This window comes from Durio zibethinus, chromosome 1, assembly GCF_047325235.1.
Source record: "Durio zibethinus cultivar Kanyao isolate XHJ-2024 chromosome 1, ASM4732523v1, whole genome shotgun sequence".
NCBI classification, from domain to species: domain Eukaryota; kingdom Viridiplantae; phylum Streptophyta; class Magnoliopsida; order Malvales; family Malvaceae; genus Durio; species Durio zibethinus.
The window spans coordinates 29023279-29041269 of NC_143162.1; the positions used below are offsets into that span (position 1 = coordinate 29023279).

General features: G+C 25.8%; 1 protein-coding gene and 1 pseudogene across 1 annotated transcript; one reads left to right on the forward strand and one right to left on the reverse strand.

Moving 5' to 3' along the window:
- The first annotated feature begins 1363 nt into the window (after window positions 1–1363).
- LOC111311208 (uncharacterized) lies at window positions 1364–3360 on the forward strand. The gene is made up of 2 exons (XM_022910584.2): window positions 1364–1773; window positions 2436–3360. Exons 1-2 carry the CDS (start codon window positions 1620–1622, stop codon window positions 3290–3292), a joined length of 1011 nt encoding a protein of 336 aa, XP_022766319.2. The 5' UTR covers window positions 1364–1619; the 3' UTR covers window positions 3293–3360.
- Window positions 3361–10650: 7290 nt separating this feature from the next.
- On the reverse strand, window positions 10651–11933 carry LOC111310740 (peptidyl-prolyl cis-trans isomerase CYP40-like; annotated as a pseudogene).
- Between the last annotated feature and the right edge of the window lie 6058 nt (window positions 11934–17991).

Below are 17991 nucleotides of genomic sequence, written 5' to 3' on the forward strand. Positions count from 1 at the left end.
CAGAATTAATCATGTCAAAACAAACAAATTAAATCGCTAAATTAGGAATCATCTGATTTAGACAGTGCATGTGCATGCTTTAAAATGCTAGCTAATCATAACATTATCTTGTTCCCAATTCTGGTATGACAACTTCGAATTTTACCAATTTTTTTGCCACTGATTCCAAGTTAATTATGAGTTTCCAAATGCAATGCAAATAAAAAAAAATGCTTCAAATAGGAAGCATGATGTGCCTAAAAGAGCAAAGATCAATAAATGGAACATTAATGTACACTATCACCTATATAGTAATTGATCTCTCCATTCTATAGGTCTACACATTGTTTGTTCTTGATAGTTGATACAGCTTATGTGGTCATTAAGGTCTTTCTTTGTGGCAATATCATCATTCGTTAGCATGCATGGAAAAAGCTTCTAATTATATATATATATATATATATATATGTGTATATATATATATATATTATTTTGTTTTTCTAAAATTTTGTATAATTTATATAATATGCACTTTTAACATGAGTTTAGAAACTAAGTTTGAAATCGATGTAATTCACACCTCGAGGTGTTCATAGAAGTGAAATTGTTTGTATAAAAGGAAACAGAAAAGGCTATACTTTTATGCTATAGGCTCATTAAAATTAAAATTGTCAGTGTTAATAATGTCAAGGGGCATCCATGCATTATTAGCATGACAAAGCAACCTTAGAAAACGAAATAAAAGCAGATTAAAGGTGATAATTCATGATCCCTTGTCAATGAATGCAACTAGGAAAGTGAGAAGTGTTTTGCACCAGGAGAGCTGTCCCTTTAATAAAAACTACTAGGTGCCCTAATCACCAGGCTTGATTTAACGTAATACCATGGCTTAAAATGGTAAGAGAGAGAGAAAAAAAAAAGAGGGGAAGAATTATTTGAAGAGATCAAGTAGTGGAAAAACTTACATGAAGTTATATAGATGAAGTTTGTAAAATTTTTTATTAGAAATTAATAAATAAAAACTTTAATAAAAAATTAAAACTGATATATTAATAGAGTTCAATATGAAGATCAATAATATATAAAAAAAAATTTATTAAAATAATATTTATAATTCAAATTTGATCGATATTTATTCAACGGTAAAAATTCTATTAATATTTTTACATAAAATGTCTACTTAATAAATATATCAAAACCTATTAAAATTTTTTCAAAATTTTCATTGTTGATTTATATGGTTAGATCTTTCAATCTATCAATTTTTATTTTTAATTTTAAATTTTTTTACTCATTTTTAATAAAAAGTTTCACAAGTCTTTTCCTCAACTAGCAATGCAATGAAGAAAATATAGTTGGGAAAATTTTGATAGAGTGGTTCATGGGCCAATAGCATCACAAGAAAGGGTCAGTGGTTCTACAGATACATAGGCTTAATGTGTCGTGTAAAACCAACAAAAGTGACTTCCCATCCACAACCCTAAACCAACCGCACTTTCTTATGCTCTCTTCATTTTCCTTTCTTCTCTAGCTCCTTATATATCTTCTCTCGCACTTCTTTTTGGCGTGCTTGAAGACAAACAATTTGCCGCCTTCATATATAGCTAGCTAGTAATTAACATAACTTCCACCGATTATCCATGGACGATTCAGGAGCTGCTTCTGTTGATGATGTAAAGACTTGTCCTAGAGGACACTGGAGGCCTGCTGAGGATGAAAAACTCAGGCAACTTGTTGAACAGTATGGTGCACAAAACTGGAACTCTATTGCAGAAAAGCTCCAAGGAAGATCAGGTATTATTATAAGACTTGCCAAATTAGCTCTATCCTCGTTCTCTCCTCTACTCTGATTAACTTTGATAATCTTCTGGGATCTAAAAGTATGATGTTCAAGAAAAGTGCTAAGCTCATAAATAATTCAGCTAATTCAAAACTTGATCTAAATCAGCAAAGATGTTTAGGCTTCCTCCATGAGTGAGTTGGTGTGGTCATATGGATTTTTTTTATTTTTTATTTTATTATTATTATTATTATTATTTATTTATTTATTTTTTTTTTGGCAAAGCAAGCTTTTATAAATCGTCATACAGAGAAGGGCTGTCAAGAACCCTTTTAACACCCTAGTTTTTAACACAGACATGGGTCATATGGGTTATTGATTATTATTTTAGATTTTATTTTTCTACACACATGACGATCAGATATTTCCCTTCTACCGACTTGATCAACTTTTTAATATTAATAGTATCTTAAGTTTTAATAAATATATTACAGGAGAAGATAATACATGATTAATTAATTTGCTTCATCATCTGCCATGAACTGGTGGTGATGATAAACAAAAGCACGATCGATCTCTTTCTCACTCCCTATAAATTTTCTCTTATGCTAATATACACATCCATGACCCAATTATATGAAGCATTTCCTAATTTTCTAAGTATCTGTTTTTACAGGGAAGAGCTGCAGATTGAGGTGGTTTAATCAACTTGACCCTAGAATCAACAGAAGGCCATTTACAGAAGAAGAAGAAGAAAGGCTCCTTGCTGCTCACCGTATTCATGGAAACAAATGGGCACTAATAGCTAGACTATTTCCCGGTAGAACCGATAATGCAGTGAAGAATCATTGGCATGTTATAATGGCTAGAAAACAAAGAGAACAATCCAAGCTATGTGGGAAGAGAAGTTTTCAAGACGGTTTTAGCGACTCTAAACTAAGTTCTACTGATTTTACTCCAAGGAAATTAGCAAGATGTCAAGAGGCTTTTAGCTCAAGAATTGGGTTTGGAGAAAGTAGGTTTTTTGAATTTCAAGACCCCTGTAAAGATAGGATTTTCCCAGTCTCATCCTCATCAACTACTTCTTCACCATCTTGGACTTTTGCTTCTTCAACAATCATGGCTTCAAACTATTCATCTTTAGCCGAATTATCAAGAAGATCATATGGAAAAGATTATTTATTGGCTTCTGGTTCCAGTTATTACTCCATGGACAGCTCAAAATTTTTAGATCAATCTCTCTATAAACATCATTCAAATGCTTCAGCATATTGTAGCGGCTTCAGAAATTCCAGTACATTTGGTATCCCAAACTACAGGAGGGTTGTTCCGAGTCCTTTTGGCTACCTTAAACTTGGTGATAGTTATGAAAGTAATAATGGTGTGATGAAAGAGTTGATGAGCTTTACTGATAATGCACCCAAGTTTGCAAATATTAGAGTGAGTAATTCCCAGCAGGGGCAAGAGGATGAATCCATCAAAGGGAAGGATGTTCCTTTCATAGATTTTCTTGGTGTTGGTATTTCTTCTTGATCATAAAAAACCATCTTATTTAACTATTTTTCCTACTATACATAACAGTTTTAGCTTTGGTTTTCCAATGCATCATTAATTTTTAGAATACATGTTGATAACATGCAAAAATTAAGCAGAAAAATATGCTTAATTGATTAGCCTTTTAGCAGTTAGAAAAAAAAAAAATCTTTCAATACACAATATTGTTTAGTAAGGAATGGGCAAGTTTTCAGATAATTCAGTGAGTTTATGAGTTTTTAATTTGTAGGACATGATTTTTGTTCTCCAGCAAGAATCCATTTTTTTGTCCTTTTGAATCCTTCGCAGATCTCTTGTTGTCGCATTAATTCTATTTTAATGCATCACAGTGCTGAAAAAACAATTATCATCATTAGAATTCTTTTCTTTCAGTATTCTTCATGAAGTATTTCAGGAAAAAAGGACTTGCAGTATCATAAGTTTTCCTTAAAGTGGAAAAGTGGTGGTGGGAATATGTCAATATATATGCAGCTCCAGCTGTATATATATATATATATATATATATATATATATATATATATATATATATATATATATATATATATATATATCTTTTATGTTTAATGGAATTCTCTATATTCTCCCCTAAACAGCTGGTTGCACCTGCTCTTTACGTCAATGAAAACAAAAAGAGAAAATCAGCTTCTCAATGTTGTCAGAGCTAAAGCTTTCTCGGGGAATTATGGGGAGGTGATTTAGAAGTTATTGACATGGGTAAAAAATCATTATTGTTGGAAGTTCATTTCAATATATACATACACTGCTGTCACTTGGAGTTGGAAGCACATGGGTTAATGATAATAGCTAAGAAAATGAAAAAAAAAAAAAAAAGCCAAAGGGAGAGGCAAATAGCACAAGCTTTTATATTGTAGCTTCATTATTATTATTATTATTATTATTATTATTATTGATCATTTGCATCTAGCGGGGGCAGATTGAAGGAGACATGCATCAGCATCAACATCAACTAGCCAGACACTATATATAAGAAACTATTGATCATTGCTAAGCAAAAAATGAAAAAGAAACTATTGATCAAAATTTTAGTAATTAGTAGTATTTACTCTAGAAAGATACCCATAGACAGAGATCTGAAGAATGTTTACATATGTAGAAGGGTTTTACTGCAGAATTAGATATATTAGATAATGTTTGTGGGTTGTAAAATTTCTAGATTTTTACCTGAATTACATACCCTATACATATTCCTGCATGATATGGGAGTTTAATCATATAGAGGACATTTTTGGCTATTAGCATTTCCCCATATTAATCAAGCTGGAAAAGCGTATGTTAATTGTTGGTAATTGTCTAAATATGATTTTATATTGCTTGTCAAAAGTTATTCAATGATTAAACTATTTTCGAGCAAGGGTTATTAAATTGGTTGCCATGCATAAATGCATTGCATGGTGTGTCTAATTTTTTGCCTTGCAATGGTTAATTTTCTCTTGTTCCAACTAGGATTAGTTCTATCATTAATTTGGATTTTTTTTTTTGTTTCTGTTGTCTCTTGTCTTTCAAAGAAAAAAAAATTGTATTTTGCTGGTGTTGACAAATCTTTTATTCTTTACCTGAAAAAGGAAAAAAAAAAAAACTCTTCTTTACCAAAATAAAAAAACTCTATAAGACTAACAATTAAAGAGCAAACATTTACCACAGATCCCTTTTCTGTACCAAAAGAATTTAATTTTGAGAGGGAAATTCTCCTAATTTAATTATAAAATAGCTAGGTAAAACCAATATATATTACTGACTCAGTAAATATAAATTTATCTTTTCATATATAAAACTTTGTTCAGCTTAATTCCATGACAAAACACTAAGATGAGCAAGTTTCTTAAACCGCCTCCTGGGAGGATGTAAAGGAGAAACCAAAGATTTATTTCTTTGGGAAAGCTAAATGCCTTTGTTCATTGATGGGATTGTGCAAAAGGAAATTTCTAAACTTCATAATATAAAGGTTAAAGTCTATTCATAAAAATTAAAAAAAAAAAGGGTCAAAGTCTAAATATTATTCCTCTACTATCTCAATCCTATTGTTTTAGTTCTTCTATTTCAATTTTAATGAATTTAGTCCATGCATGTATTTTTATTAAAAGTAATAAATTCAAGGACAATTTATAACAATATTAAGATTTTACCTTTAATGAATGTCATGAAAGTTTAGCGATTATCTGACATATTAAGGTGGATATATCTTTTTACTACCGGACACATTACTTTAAAAAATCTCATTTTTTAATTAAATAATAATTATTATTTTTGCATTCTTAAAAATTAATTTTTTAGTAAATTTTTATTGAAAACATATGGATTTTTTATACTAATATTCCCCGTGATAAAAAAAAGTTTGTTCGCATGCTAGGATAAGACTTTTAGTAGAGTTATTTGTATGAAATTCATAAAGTTTCCTGTTAAAAACAATAATATAAAAATTTAGTTTGATAATCAAATTATAAATTGATAAAATTTAATGAAAAATTAATAATATGTAAAAATATATATAAATATTGTTTATACTTAAAATTTGTCAATTATTTATTTAATAGTGAAAATTTTATCAAAATTTTTAGTAAAAATATCTATTTAAAATTTTATCAAAATTTTTTGAAATTTTGTTTAATTTTATACACTTAATCTATATAATATGTAATAAGATCTTTTAATTTATTGATTTAAATTTTTTTCAATGTTTTTAATAAAGAATTTCAGAAATTTCATATAAAACAATCTGCCCAAGTCTCGCCGAATTGTTAGGTCATCAACAAAAAGCCACTCAATAATTCATTTGAAAAGGTTTAACAATGTTGTCAATTATCCTTTAAACATTGAGTACAAAGGACCAAATTAATATAATTGAGACAGTAGAAGGATCAAGTTTATATTTTATGACCTAATTAAATTTTAATATGACAAAGCACATGATTAAGGATTAAATAAATTCGAGAATTTAGAAGTTAATTATTTAACAAGCACCTATAAATCATACTATTTAACATTTCCTTTAATTAACTAAGGCCCAGATTGTTAAAAATTTTTACTTTTTTGCTATTTGTTTTTATTTTCTATTAATTTTTTTATTTTTTAATCTTTTGTTAAAAAATTAAAAAGAACAAAAATACAAATCAAAAGAACCTAACTAAGAAAAATATTAATTAGTTGGGTATTGATTAGGGTATATAGTATTTAATGCATCTTGAATTTGATGAAATTAAAGTATTAAAAGAATTTTTTTTCTTTTGATATTGTCTTAACATATAAATCTCTAAATCCATAGCTAGACATGACAAGAAGAGTTATCATCAATCTTTTTATCTAGATGTGGTTGGTCACTTAATGAATCTATTTTTTAAAAAAACTTTTAAGTTTAACTAAGAGTTCCTAAAGAATAGGTTCTAGTTTATTAATTAAAAAAAGGTTCGGGAGTTTAGTAACATATGTGAAAAGTTATAGCACCCCTACATGCCCATCCAAAAGATGGTACAATTTTATTTTAAATTATCCTAAAGCTTATAGTTCTAATGGTCTTAATTTTGATATTTAAATATTGAAGATAATTCTTAAGATTTTTCTCTCAATCTGATAAAATTTTTAAAAGTACTTCCTCACTTCAAGAGTATTCAAGAATCCTATTTGTTTTTCTTGAAAATGCTCTGTCATTGGAAAAACTTAATCATTTATTTTTTTTTAAATTTTATTTTATTGAAAGTATATTTAATCCTTTCACCATTTGGACCAAAATTAGAAATATTTTTTTTACCTAAAAATATCTTAGATAATTATCCGTTTGTAATTATTAAGAATTTCATTCTCAAAATTTATTTTATATTTTACAAGTTTTGTTTCTAAATTTTCCACTATTTAAGTCTATTTAGAAAATTTTCTTTATATATTTCTAAATTTTCCACCATTAAGGCTAAATTTAGAATAAACTATTGTTAGTTTCTTAATCCTTAGAAAAAAAAAATAGTATGACAATTATTTTTGAAATATCCTCTAAATTCTTCTATCATTTGGGTTAAATTTAGAAAAAAAAAATTTTCACGTAAAAATCTTATGAAAATTCAACAATTTGTGATTTTTCTTAAGATTTCATTCTTGGATAATTGTCAAATATTTTTACCTAAATTTTTAATTTATATATATATTTTTTAAAAAAGAATACAATTACTTTTATTAAAATTTCATCTAAATTATTCTATCATTGGGTCAAATCTAAAGAAATTCTTCACCTAGAGATTTCTTAAAAAATTTATCATTTGAAAATTTTAAGATTCTTATCCTTGAATAATTGTTAATTCATTCCCAAAATATATTAAATTTATTTAAAATTTTTTATTTTTTAAAAAATAAATACTAATTATTGTTATTGAAATTTTATCTAAATTTTCTTTCATTTAAATCAAATTTAGAAAAAACTACTCTCCTAAAAATTTTCTAAAGTGGTCACCTTCGTATTCTCTCTAAATTTCATCACAGGGAGAATTTTATTAAATTACACAATGTAAATAAAATCTTAATTATATAAAATAAATTAAAATTACAAATTATTATTATTATTTTACCCACAAATCTTTAATTTTTAACACATTATAAATTTAAACATGCCATAAAGGAAAAATAAAATAAAAAAATAGCAATAACAACAAATTACCTAAATAACTTCAGTTAAATCCAAGATGGAGAAGAAATCCAGCACAGGGCCAACTTATCCAACAAAAGTTTAGGTGGTCAATGGGTCACGTGTCATGGTGGGGGCCTTGCCAATAGTTTTGCTTTTATTTTATCTTATACTTGGCTTTATGAAATCTAATGCTTCCTCGCGCCAAAGCCTATCTCATCTTTTATTCTTCCAACTATACTGTAACCTTCCAACAATGTCATAATGTTCCTCTGAAAATATCTAGGCCATTGCTTGCTTTTGATTCTTTCTATGGCTTCCCTCATATGTTCTTGATTCCAAGCCAAACAATGCCTTAAAACCTGCTTTCTCTCTTGATTATTTTTGCCTTCCTTTTTTCTCTTTAATTTGTGTGTCTCTTTTTTTTCCCCCTTATTATGCTCCATTTTTATGATTTTCTCTATTGATTGTTTTCTCTGTGTTTTTTTTTTTTTTTATATTGGAACTAATTTATAGATGAGAATCCAAATCCAAACAATATTTCAACTAGGATTAAATTCTTCAATGGGTCTATTTGATAGTTTATTAAGATTGAATTTTATTTTTTTAAAAAAATATTTTATCCAATGGAACAATCCTTCTTCAACCAAGTTTCTGCCTTTTTTTCACTAAAAAGATAAATAAACAATAAAATAAAATTTAAACTCTAAATAAAATGAGGTGTTTATAATTATCCCTTTTTGTATATTTTTTGTGAAACAAAAATTGTGTAAAAATATAGATATTCATTACGTCCAGGTGTAGCTTAGCAACCATTACTAAAATCTCAAAACTCCAAAGATTCACAACTTAAAGAATTCAAGAACTTTGTAATCCAATAATTAATAATGTAAGTTAAAACTTAAAAATTCACAATTTGAGTTTAAATAATCACCATTTTGAAATTCAAAGGTTCGTAATTCAAAGATTTACAAATTTCAAAGGTTCGCAAGGCTTTCAGATTCACAAAAATTTTCAATTTCGCAAGAATTTCATATTCACAACCAATTTTTAGATTCTCAAAGATTTCAAATTTGCAAAAAATTTCAAAATTTCAATTTTGCAAGAATTTTATATTTGCAAAAATTTTTAGATTCACAAAAATTTTCAAAATTTCAATTTTGCAAAAATTTCATATTTGTAAAAATTTTCAAGTTCGCAAGGATTTGAGATTCATAAGGATTTTCAGATTTGCAAGGATTTCAAATTTGCAAGAATTTTCAAATTCACAAAAAATTTCATATTGGCAAAAATTTTCAAAATTTAAAAGATTTCAAATTCATAAGAATTTTCAAAATTTCAATTTCACAAGAATTTTCAAATTTTTAATTTCACAAGAATTTGATTCTTAATATTTCAGTTTCGCAAGAGTTTGATTCTCAAAATTTTAGTTTCACAAGAATTTTGGTTATCAAGAACTCAGATTCTCATTTGAAAGATTCACCTCAAAGTTTTATTTAGAGATTTGCATTAAAATTACAAGGGTCACATCCAACATTTAAAGATTTTACATTCTAAAATTTTAGAGATTCATATCCAAAAGTTAAAGTTTTTTTTTTTAAAAAAAAACTTTAGGGATTCACTTCCAAGATTTTAAAGATTCTTATTCAAAAACTTTAATGTTTCATATCCAAAATTCCAAAGATTTACATTTACGTAATTTTAAAGTTTCACATCTAAAAATTCAAATATTCATATTCAAGTTCAAAGATTCACATTCAAGAAATTTTAGAATTTCACATCTAAATTCAAAGGTTCACATTCAAGAAATTTTAAAGTTTCATATCTAAAAATTCAAATATTCACATTTAAGTTCAAAGATTCACATTAAAGAAATTTTAGAGTTTCACATCTAAATTCAAATATTCATATTCAAATTCAAAGATTGACATTCAAGAAATTTTAGAGTTTCACATCTAAATTCAAATATTACATTAAAAAAATTTAGGGGTTCACATCCAACATTTAAAGATTCATATAAAAAAACTTTAAAATTCTCACTTAAAACTCAAAGATTCTCATTTGAAAATTCTTAGGGATTATGTCTGAAGGTTTTACAAATCCCTTTTAACATTGAAAGCACTCTTTTAAAAGGCTCCATAACTTTAAAATTCTAAATGTTTTTCTCATAAAATATTTTCCTCATTCAAGGATTCACAATCTTATCTTAAAGGACTTTCCTCAAAAAGTTTAAAATTTCTTCTCATGAAAATTTTCAATCTTTCATCAAACTCAAAATTTTGTATATAAAGAATGTCATGATAATGACACAAATGTTTTCTTAATGATACAAATACAACAATCTAGATTCTTACAATAATGTAGATGCCATACTCTAAACCATGATTCAAATGTTCATTGCATGATGCAAATGCATAGCCAAACCAAAGTTTTAAATATTCACCAAATTATGTACATATATTATTCAAATAACAATGCAAATGCAATGCATATAATATTGTTATATTATATTGGAGGTCCAACTTTGCTTGGTTTGTTATAACAATATTTAATATTTTATTGAATTGCTATATGTTTGAATTAAAAATTAAAGTCATATGTACAATTAATATAAAGTAATAATTTAAGAGAAAGTTGACTTTGTTAATTGTTAATTTTAAAAGAGTTGGGCAGTAATACGAACCTATTAGAAAGCTAAACTCTTATAGCTACTTTAGTTAACACAAACCTATTACAATTAAAAAGCATGTTACCATAAAACAATAATATTCAATGTTTAATCACCTCTAGATACGAAGAATAAAAGTAATTTCCTAACCTGACATGGTATTTAGGTAGCAAATTAGTGCTACCTAGGTTCCAAAATGTGCTAAAAAATTGATAGTCAATCAAACAAGGAAAAATGACACTTACAAAGCTATTTGTGTATATATGGGATTTTCTCTTTCTTAAACTTGAACTCTTCTCTACAAAGCCAAACATAATATACGCAAACCAACCATAGTGAATTGAGAATCATACCACTTTATTTATAAGTGAAAGATGATACCATGTACAGAAAAAAAATGTTGTCATCTTCATCAATCCTTTTTTTCTCTCAGCAAATATTTAAATAGCATAGAGCTTTCTTGTACTTTTTGAAAACCATCTTATAGTCTTATTTCTATTAAGAAAATTCATTAGCACAAATGAAACCTCAAATGAGAAACTAAAAAGAAATAAGAAAAAAAGAATACAAAGAATAAGCAAAAAATCCATGAAGTACCATCTTGAAATATCAAATGTAGCAAGAAGATTGTATAAGTACAATCCATTTGGCAATGAACCCATTACAGCATTAATAAACATGCATAAGTTTATTATCTTATAATGTTCATTTCTAAAAACTTTAATAAAAGCCACAATAGTCATCCAACAAGAGAGTTCATTAGGACTCTCATTAACATTAGCTGGCCAACCAACACAAATATCACCATCATTGAAAAAATTGGATATTTCATCATCTACCCCTTCTAGAATTTCTCCACAATTAGCAATTATAACATCAATAGTGGGACAATTAGCTTCGCTAGTTTTTACATGTTCGATTGAATGAACAACTCTTATTCCTTTGACAATCTTGCCAAATGCAATATGCTTCCCATCTAAATGAAAAGTGCAAGTTACAGTGATGAAAAATATAAACCCATTTATGTTAGGACCAGCATTTGCCATAGATAACATTCTTTTCCTTTCATGTCTCAATTGAAAATTTTCATCTTCAAATTTCAAACCATAAATTGACTCTTCTCCAATACCATCTTAGCATACTATCTCCACCATTGTACCATAAATTCTTTGATAACATTATATAACAATTTTACAATAGTTAGGTTAAGTTTATTCATAGTCATGGTAGATGATAACTTTGAAAGTGTTATGTATGATCATTGTAAAGAAACAATAGTCACCCTTTTTCAAGTGATTATCGACAACAAATTTGTTCCAAGAGGCCATCTAGTATAAAGTTAACTTTCTTTTTGCAAAGAAAAACATAAAAGACATCTAATTTAATAACCACTATAATTATGGTCAAGAGTTGACCCTTAATCAATTATTTGATACATTTATATTTGATTAAATATGATATCCAATTGAATAATGGATGTTATTCATGTATAAATATATATAAAAATAATATAATAATTTTATATATTTATATAAGATTAATGACATATAATTTTAGATTTTTGTTTTTGTTATGAACTCAATCATACATTAAAATATTAAATTACATATATGTTGTGATTAATAAGCCATGCATCTTATATACATTAATTGCTCAAATTAATTCAATCAATAATATGAATTTCAATTAAATCAATGATACAATATAATCAAATATAAAAATAAATGAATAAAACTAATTAATTCTCCATTATTAACATTTCAATCTCAACCAATTGCTCAAATTAAAATCCCTTTTTTTTTTAATTTGAAAAATTATATCAATCAATATCATAGCTAAATTAAATTTTTACTTAATATTATAAATAATTCAAATAATTAATAAACACTATAATTATGGTCATAAAAGATTTTGTTTAATGATTTAAGAATTTCTAAAGGAATTTGATATGTGGACAATCTCAAACCATTGCCACATGTCGTACATTTAATAAATATACATTCTTAATTTAATAAATATTTTTTTTTGAAAAAATTAATTACAACTATTCACTTTTAAATAACTAATATTCTTGCTTTCAATAAATAAATTACTATTAAATACATGAAATTACTATCAATCAAATTAAATTAACTTAATTAGACAAGAAAAAATTTTCTTTTCTTTTATACTATAAGTTTTTAATCGGTTACAAATAAAGACAATGTAAAATACACCATATACATATATATATATATGGTAATATGTAAATTTTTTGTGAAAGAATTCCAACAATGAAGGCTAGCATTTATTTGCTTTTGTTGGTATAGAAATAATTAAGTTTCAATTTTTCACCCAAAATCCTAGGGATTTTTTCTTTGCCATAAATAGTTTATGTTGCCTATAAATACCATCCTATGAAGGTGAATGTAGATATGAGTTTTAAACTTTACCAACTAACCTTTCATTTTTTATTTTCTATCAAATAATCAATAGGTGTTGAAACATTTTTCTTTTATTTTTTTAGCATAATTTAATCTTTGTTTTACTTTAATTTATCAGTTTATAGTATATTTTATAGTATACTTCCTTGGTTTTGCATATTTTACATTTTATTGATTTTTTATTATTAGTTTGTACATTCTTTTGATTTATTAAGTTATTAGATTATTTGTATTACTTTGGAGACTATAAATTTTTTTTTTTGCAGGTCCATTAGTATATCTTTTTTTGCATTAACTTATTTTAATACTTAGTAAGTTTGTTTTGTTATTAATATCTTTATATTAGTCGTATAGTAAATGATTTTATTTTTTAACTTTATTATCTCCTTTTCTTAATTTTTTTATGAATAAACGTTTATAAATAATATCTATGATGTCCCATATATAAGTAAAGTTGTATTTTGGAAGAAAATAATACTTAAAAGAATGTGCATTTTTTTAAATTTGGTATTTTTTTTTTCAAATTGAAAGTATATATGCATGATATTTAATTGTATATTTTTATATTTTATTTTATTTTTGTAATTTCTTTAATTAAGTCAAAGAGCATTACTATAGATGAAATACTATTTCAAGGTGGAATACTTTTTATATAATGTTCTTTAATTCAATAAGACTATATTTTAATTCATAAACTTTTTTATTAAAAATCTTACATAATCTGTGTCGGATTTTTTCTTCCTTTATTTTTATTTGTCATTTTTTAAGTACACATTGTTTACATATAAATATCTTCTATCCATTTTTGTGTAACCAAAAAAAAAAAAGGAAGAAAGGGAAAATTTTATATTTATCTTTTTATTTATTATTGTATTTAAAACATTATGTGAGAAAGTTTTTTATTATCTAAATTGACATTATTCATTAGAATTCAAAAGAGGTATTGAAAACCAAAACCAACCATTCATAATATAAACTGTCTTTAACATTATTTTTGTAGCCAAAAAAAAAAAAGAAGAGAGTAGTGAGGAACGGCAAAAGAAAGAAGAAAAAGAAAAGAAAAGTAAGTGAGACGAGAATGAGGAAGGAAACAGTCGGCAATAACAAGTTTAGCTACTTGACGAGAGATAGATGCGGTGAGAGGAAAAAAGAAAAAGACAAAGACAACGAAAGAAGGTAGGAGCCAAAATAAGGAGAGAATAAAGAGAGAAGGCATCAATGACAGAAGTAAAGAAATGGTGAAAAATTGCTTCATAGTTAGCGTTGTTTTGCCAATATAGCTACTGTTTAGGATTAGGCTTTTTCATTAGTTGGTCAAAACGATATAGTTTCGACAATTAAAAAGCACAAAAAGGTATAATTGCATTGTTAGCTCCTATCCAGGGGTTTTTTTTGCCAATATAGCTAGAGTTTAAGATTAGGCTTTTTTGTTAGTTGGTCCAAACGATGTACTTTTGAAAATAAGAAAAACAAAAAAAAGGTATAGTTGTATCCTTAATTCATATCCAACTCAGGTGCACCCTTCTTAACCCATCATATTTTGGATAAATCAAATAGTTTGTAAGGTGTAATTTTTCTGTTTATTTTTTATCTAAAATTTTATTTATGAGCATGATTTAATTTTATGAGATTATTTCAAAATATATATATACAAAAATAAAAAAAAAGTGTTTTATTCTATTTTCTTGAAGGAAATGTTTAAAAATTAGTAATATTATGTATTTTAATTATATGAAATCAAATTGTTATATAATTCTTATTTGTACATGTAAGAATATTATTATTCCCCAGCTTGGGTATTTAACCATCTAACATCTTGCATCTATCTAACATTCTTTGAATAAAACTTAACTACTGGGTTTATCTAATTAACTAGTGCACTTGAAATAATTTTTATGTGAGTGGATATTTTTATATTCTATAGTTAAATGGATTTGAGACTTTTGGGTTTTTGATAATAAATATTTATTTTTTGGGTCAATATAATTTTTAATATTTTGTATATATACAATTATTTTAAATTTTTTATATGGCTTTAATGTGTTTTTAAAAATTTTTTTACATATTTTTAAATATTTTTATGAAAAATTAAAATGTTATCAAGTATTCATATTAATTCTATCAATTTATATCTTTAAAATGAGGTAACATAAATTGAATCTTTCGACAAAAGAAAAAGGCAACCTATAAAAAAGATAAAGAGAAAGAAACTTTAAAAATAAATATTCTATTTGTAAAAATTTTGTAATTTAAAATAATTATTTTTAAGCTTTAGTAAATATAAAATTTATTAATTTATAATTTTAAAAATAAAAAAATATTATTGTTTCCTGTAAGCAAGGAAGATTTTACTAATTAAATCGGGAACCAATTGAATTATCAGGTACTTTATGGATTGATGCTTAAGAAAGAAAGGTGGTCTGGGACCTATTTATACAAAGAGAAAAAATCTACCTTTTTTCTCTATTGGTAATGAAAGATATAGGCAACAAGCGAAGACAAATGGTAGTGTGAAGTAAAAAAAAAAAAAAAGAACTGTGAAGTGACATCCTTCTCTTTCCATGGATTAAATTGATCTGTTCTTTGAACAATGAAACTCAAACCAGCCGCAGAATAACAACTGGCCTCTATTATTCAACTAATGAGAACATAATTAATTGCTAATTTCTCAATAAAATAATTAATTGCTGCTCTTTCATTGTTCAACTATTAAACTTCCACCAAACTCCACTAAAATGCTAGTATTCACATTCTACCTATCTGTTCTTTCAATTCAGTCACAATCGTTTTGATTTTATTTTATTATTTTTTTGGGAATTGTGCAGAAGAAGTTAGCCTGACAAGGAATATACATTTTTGAGCCACTAAACTGTATTTCAGATAGAACATAGGTGTCAATCCGAAGAAGTTATCCAAAAATAATAATAATAAAAAAAAATTAAAGATGTGAACGCAAAGAAACTCAGACATCCAAAAAAAACAAACGTGCACCTTTTGGCACCCGAATGGCCTGGTTTTGCTTTTGTTATTCGTCATCCCCTTTGACATTTTCAGGCTTCCAACATTAATCTTTGAATAATGAGTCACTGATTTCTTCAAACCACCTGAAATCATGGCTCACGTAAACCAATTTTACCTTAGGGCTTGAATCTGCCGTGTAAATTCAAACATAAGCACTTTTCTCACCAGGAAAACACCAGCGAGAAAAAGAGATAAACATCCTCTGGTCGGATAAAGCAGCTTCTCTAACATCATAAATGCAGAACAGTTTTTACACCCTAAAATAAAAATAGTTATACTACATTAATCACATAACCCATATGTAAGTTATGGTCCTCTTTCCATTCCGATTGTTCTTTTTTTCCAAATCTTTTGTAATTAGTGCTTCCATGGTTTTAAAAGAAAAGATACTGTTAAACTTTAAATCTCATCAAACATACCCTTGAAACCGATTGTCTTCATGGAAAGTCCTAAACTGGTGCTGCTAGCATGGAATCTATTGTTCAGATTCACTTCATGTCAAGCCATTGATTTCCCGGATCTCACTTCTGAGTGCTGACAATTGTTGCCTTGTTAGAACATTTTCAAAATATATATTGAAAGAATAAATGATAATTGATTAAGCATAATTATTTAATCAATGCAAGGAGAAATTAATGATTAAGAAATTATAAAATAGTTTTGGAATGAATCAAAATGAAAAACAAATTTTGATTTACGACACAAAAAGAAATGGATTGAAGAGACTTTCAATATGGGTAGTCAAATGTTCATGTATGGGATTCGAATGCCGCAAATTTTAAAAGAAATTTTCTTATTTTGTTTCAATTTTACATTATCACAATCGACTTTCCATCCAATGACAAAATGACTATCATGTTTAGAAATGAGGCAGTGGAATGTCAGACTAATATCAGTCGACTACCAAAGCTTTTAAATTAAGACAGCGAAATGCCTTTGATAGGAAAATCAACCACCCTAAACCTAAAATTTATCATCTAAAATTTAAAATTATTAATAGCAAATGATCTAAATAATTTTATAAATTTTTAAATTAATAAATTCATCCTTAAACATATGATTTTTATTAATTTATTTAAATTTAATTTAAATCAAATATAATTAAAAATAAAGTTTATGAGAAATTAAACTACTTAATATTTTAATTTTAAGTGTTAACAATAATTGACTAAAATATTTTTAGTAATTTTTTTTTATAAAATTTAATTTAAATGAATTTTTTATTATTAGATTTTTTATAATTAAACAAAAAAAGTACTAAAAGTGATTGACTAAACTTTTAATAAAATTTTAATTTAAATGGTTTTTTTATTCTCATTAAACTCTTTTTCATAAGTAAATGATTTTTTACATCAAATGAAAATACAAATAAAACGATATAAAAGCTTAATGTGCATAAGAATAAAACAATTATATAAAGTTTGTTTATTTAGTTGTTGTAAAAATAATTGTATATGTAATTTATGTTGATAAATAAATTTATTAAAAATTATCATAATTAAGTCATTTAAGCATAGTTGTCTTTTTTTTCTATTTTTTGCCTTTCAATTTTTTGTTTCAATATATTAGTTATATATGTATGATAATGATTATTTATATGTTTTATGAATTGATCATTTGATCATTTGATCATTTAATCATTGATAACATAATTTTTTGTTTTAATATAATAATTATTTATATGTTTTATAAGTTGATCATTTGATCATTGATAACATAATTAAATCTTTTTAGTCCATGAAATAAATTTTTTAATATATCATTCTTACACTTTAGTATTACCTTTATAATTATTTTTTTTGTATTTTTTTCTTTAAAATTTCATAATTGTTATTCCTATGAACGAAGCTAATATCAAATCAAATGCAAATCAATTGTACCCCTTAATAAAAAATTAGCATTATGTGACTTATTGAACACTTTAATTGGACTTTTCACATGT

What these genes read in the sequence shown, in the direction of transcription:
- LOC111311208 (XM_022910584.2), top strand. Translation starts at nt 1,620, where the DNA reads ATGGACGATTCAGGAGCTGCTTCTGTTGATGATGTAAAGACTTGTCCT. An exon ending in AAAGCTCCAAGGAAGATCAG is followed by an intron (nt 1,774 to 2,435) that starts GTATTATTATAA and finishes CTGTTTTTACAG; the next exon opens with GGAAGAGCTGCAGATTGAGG.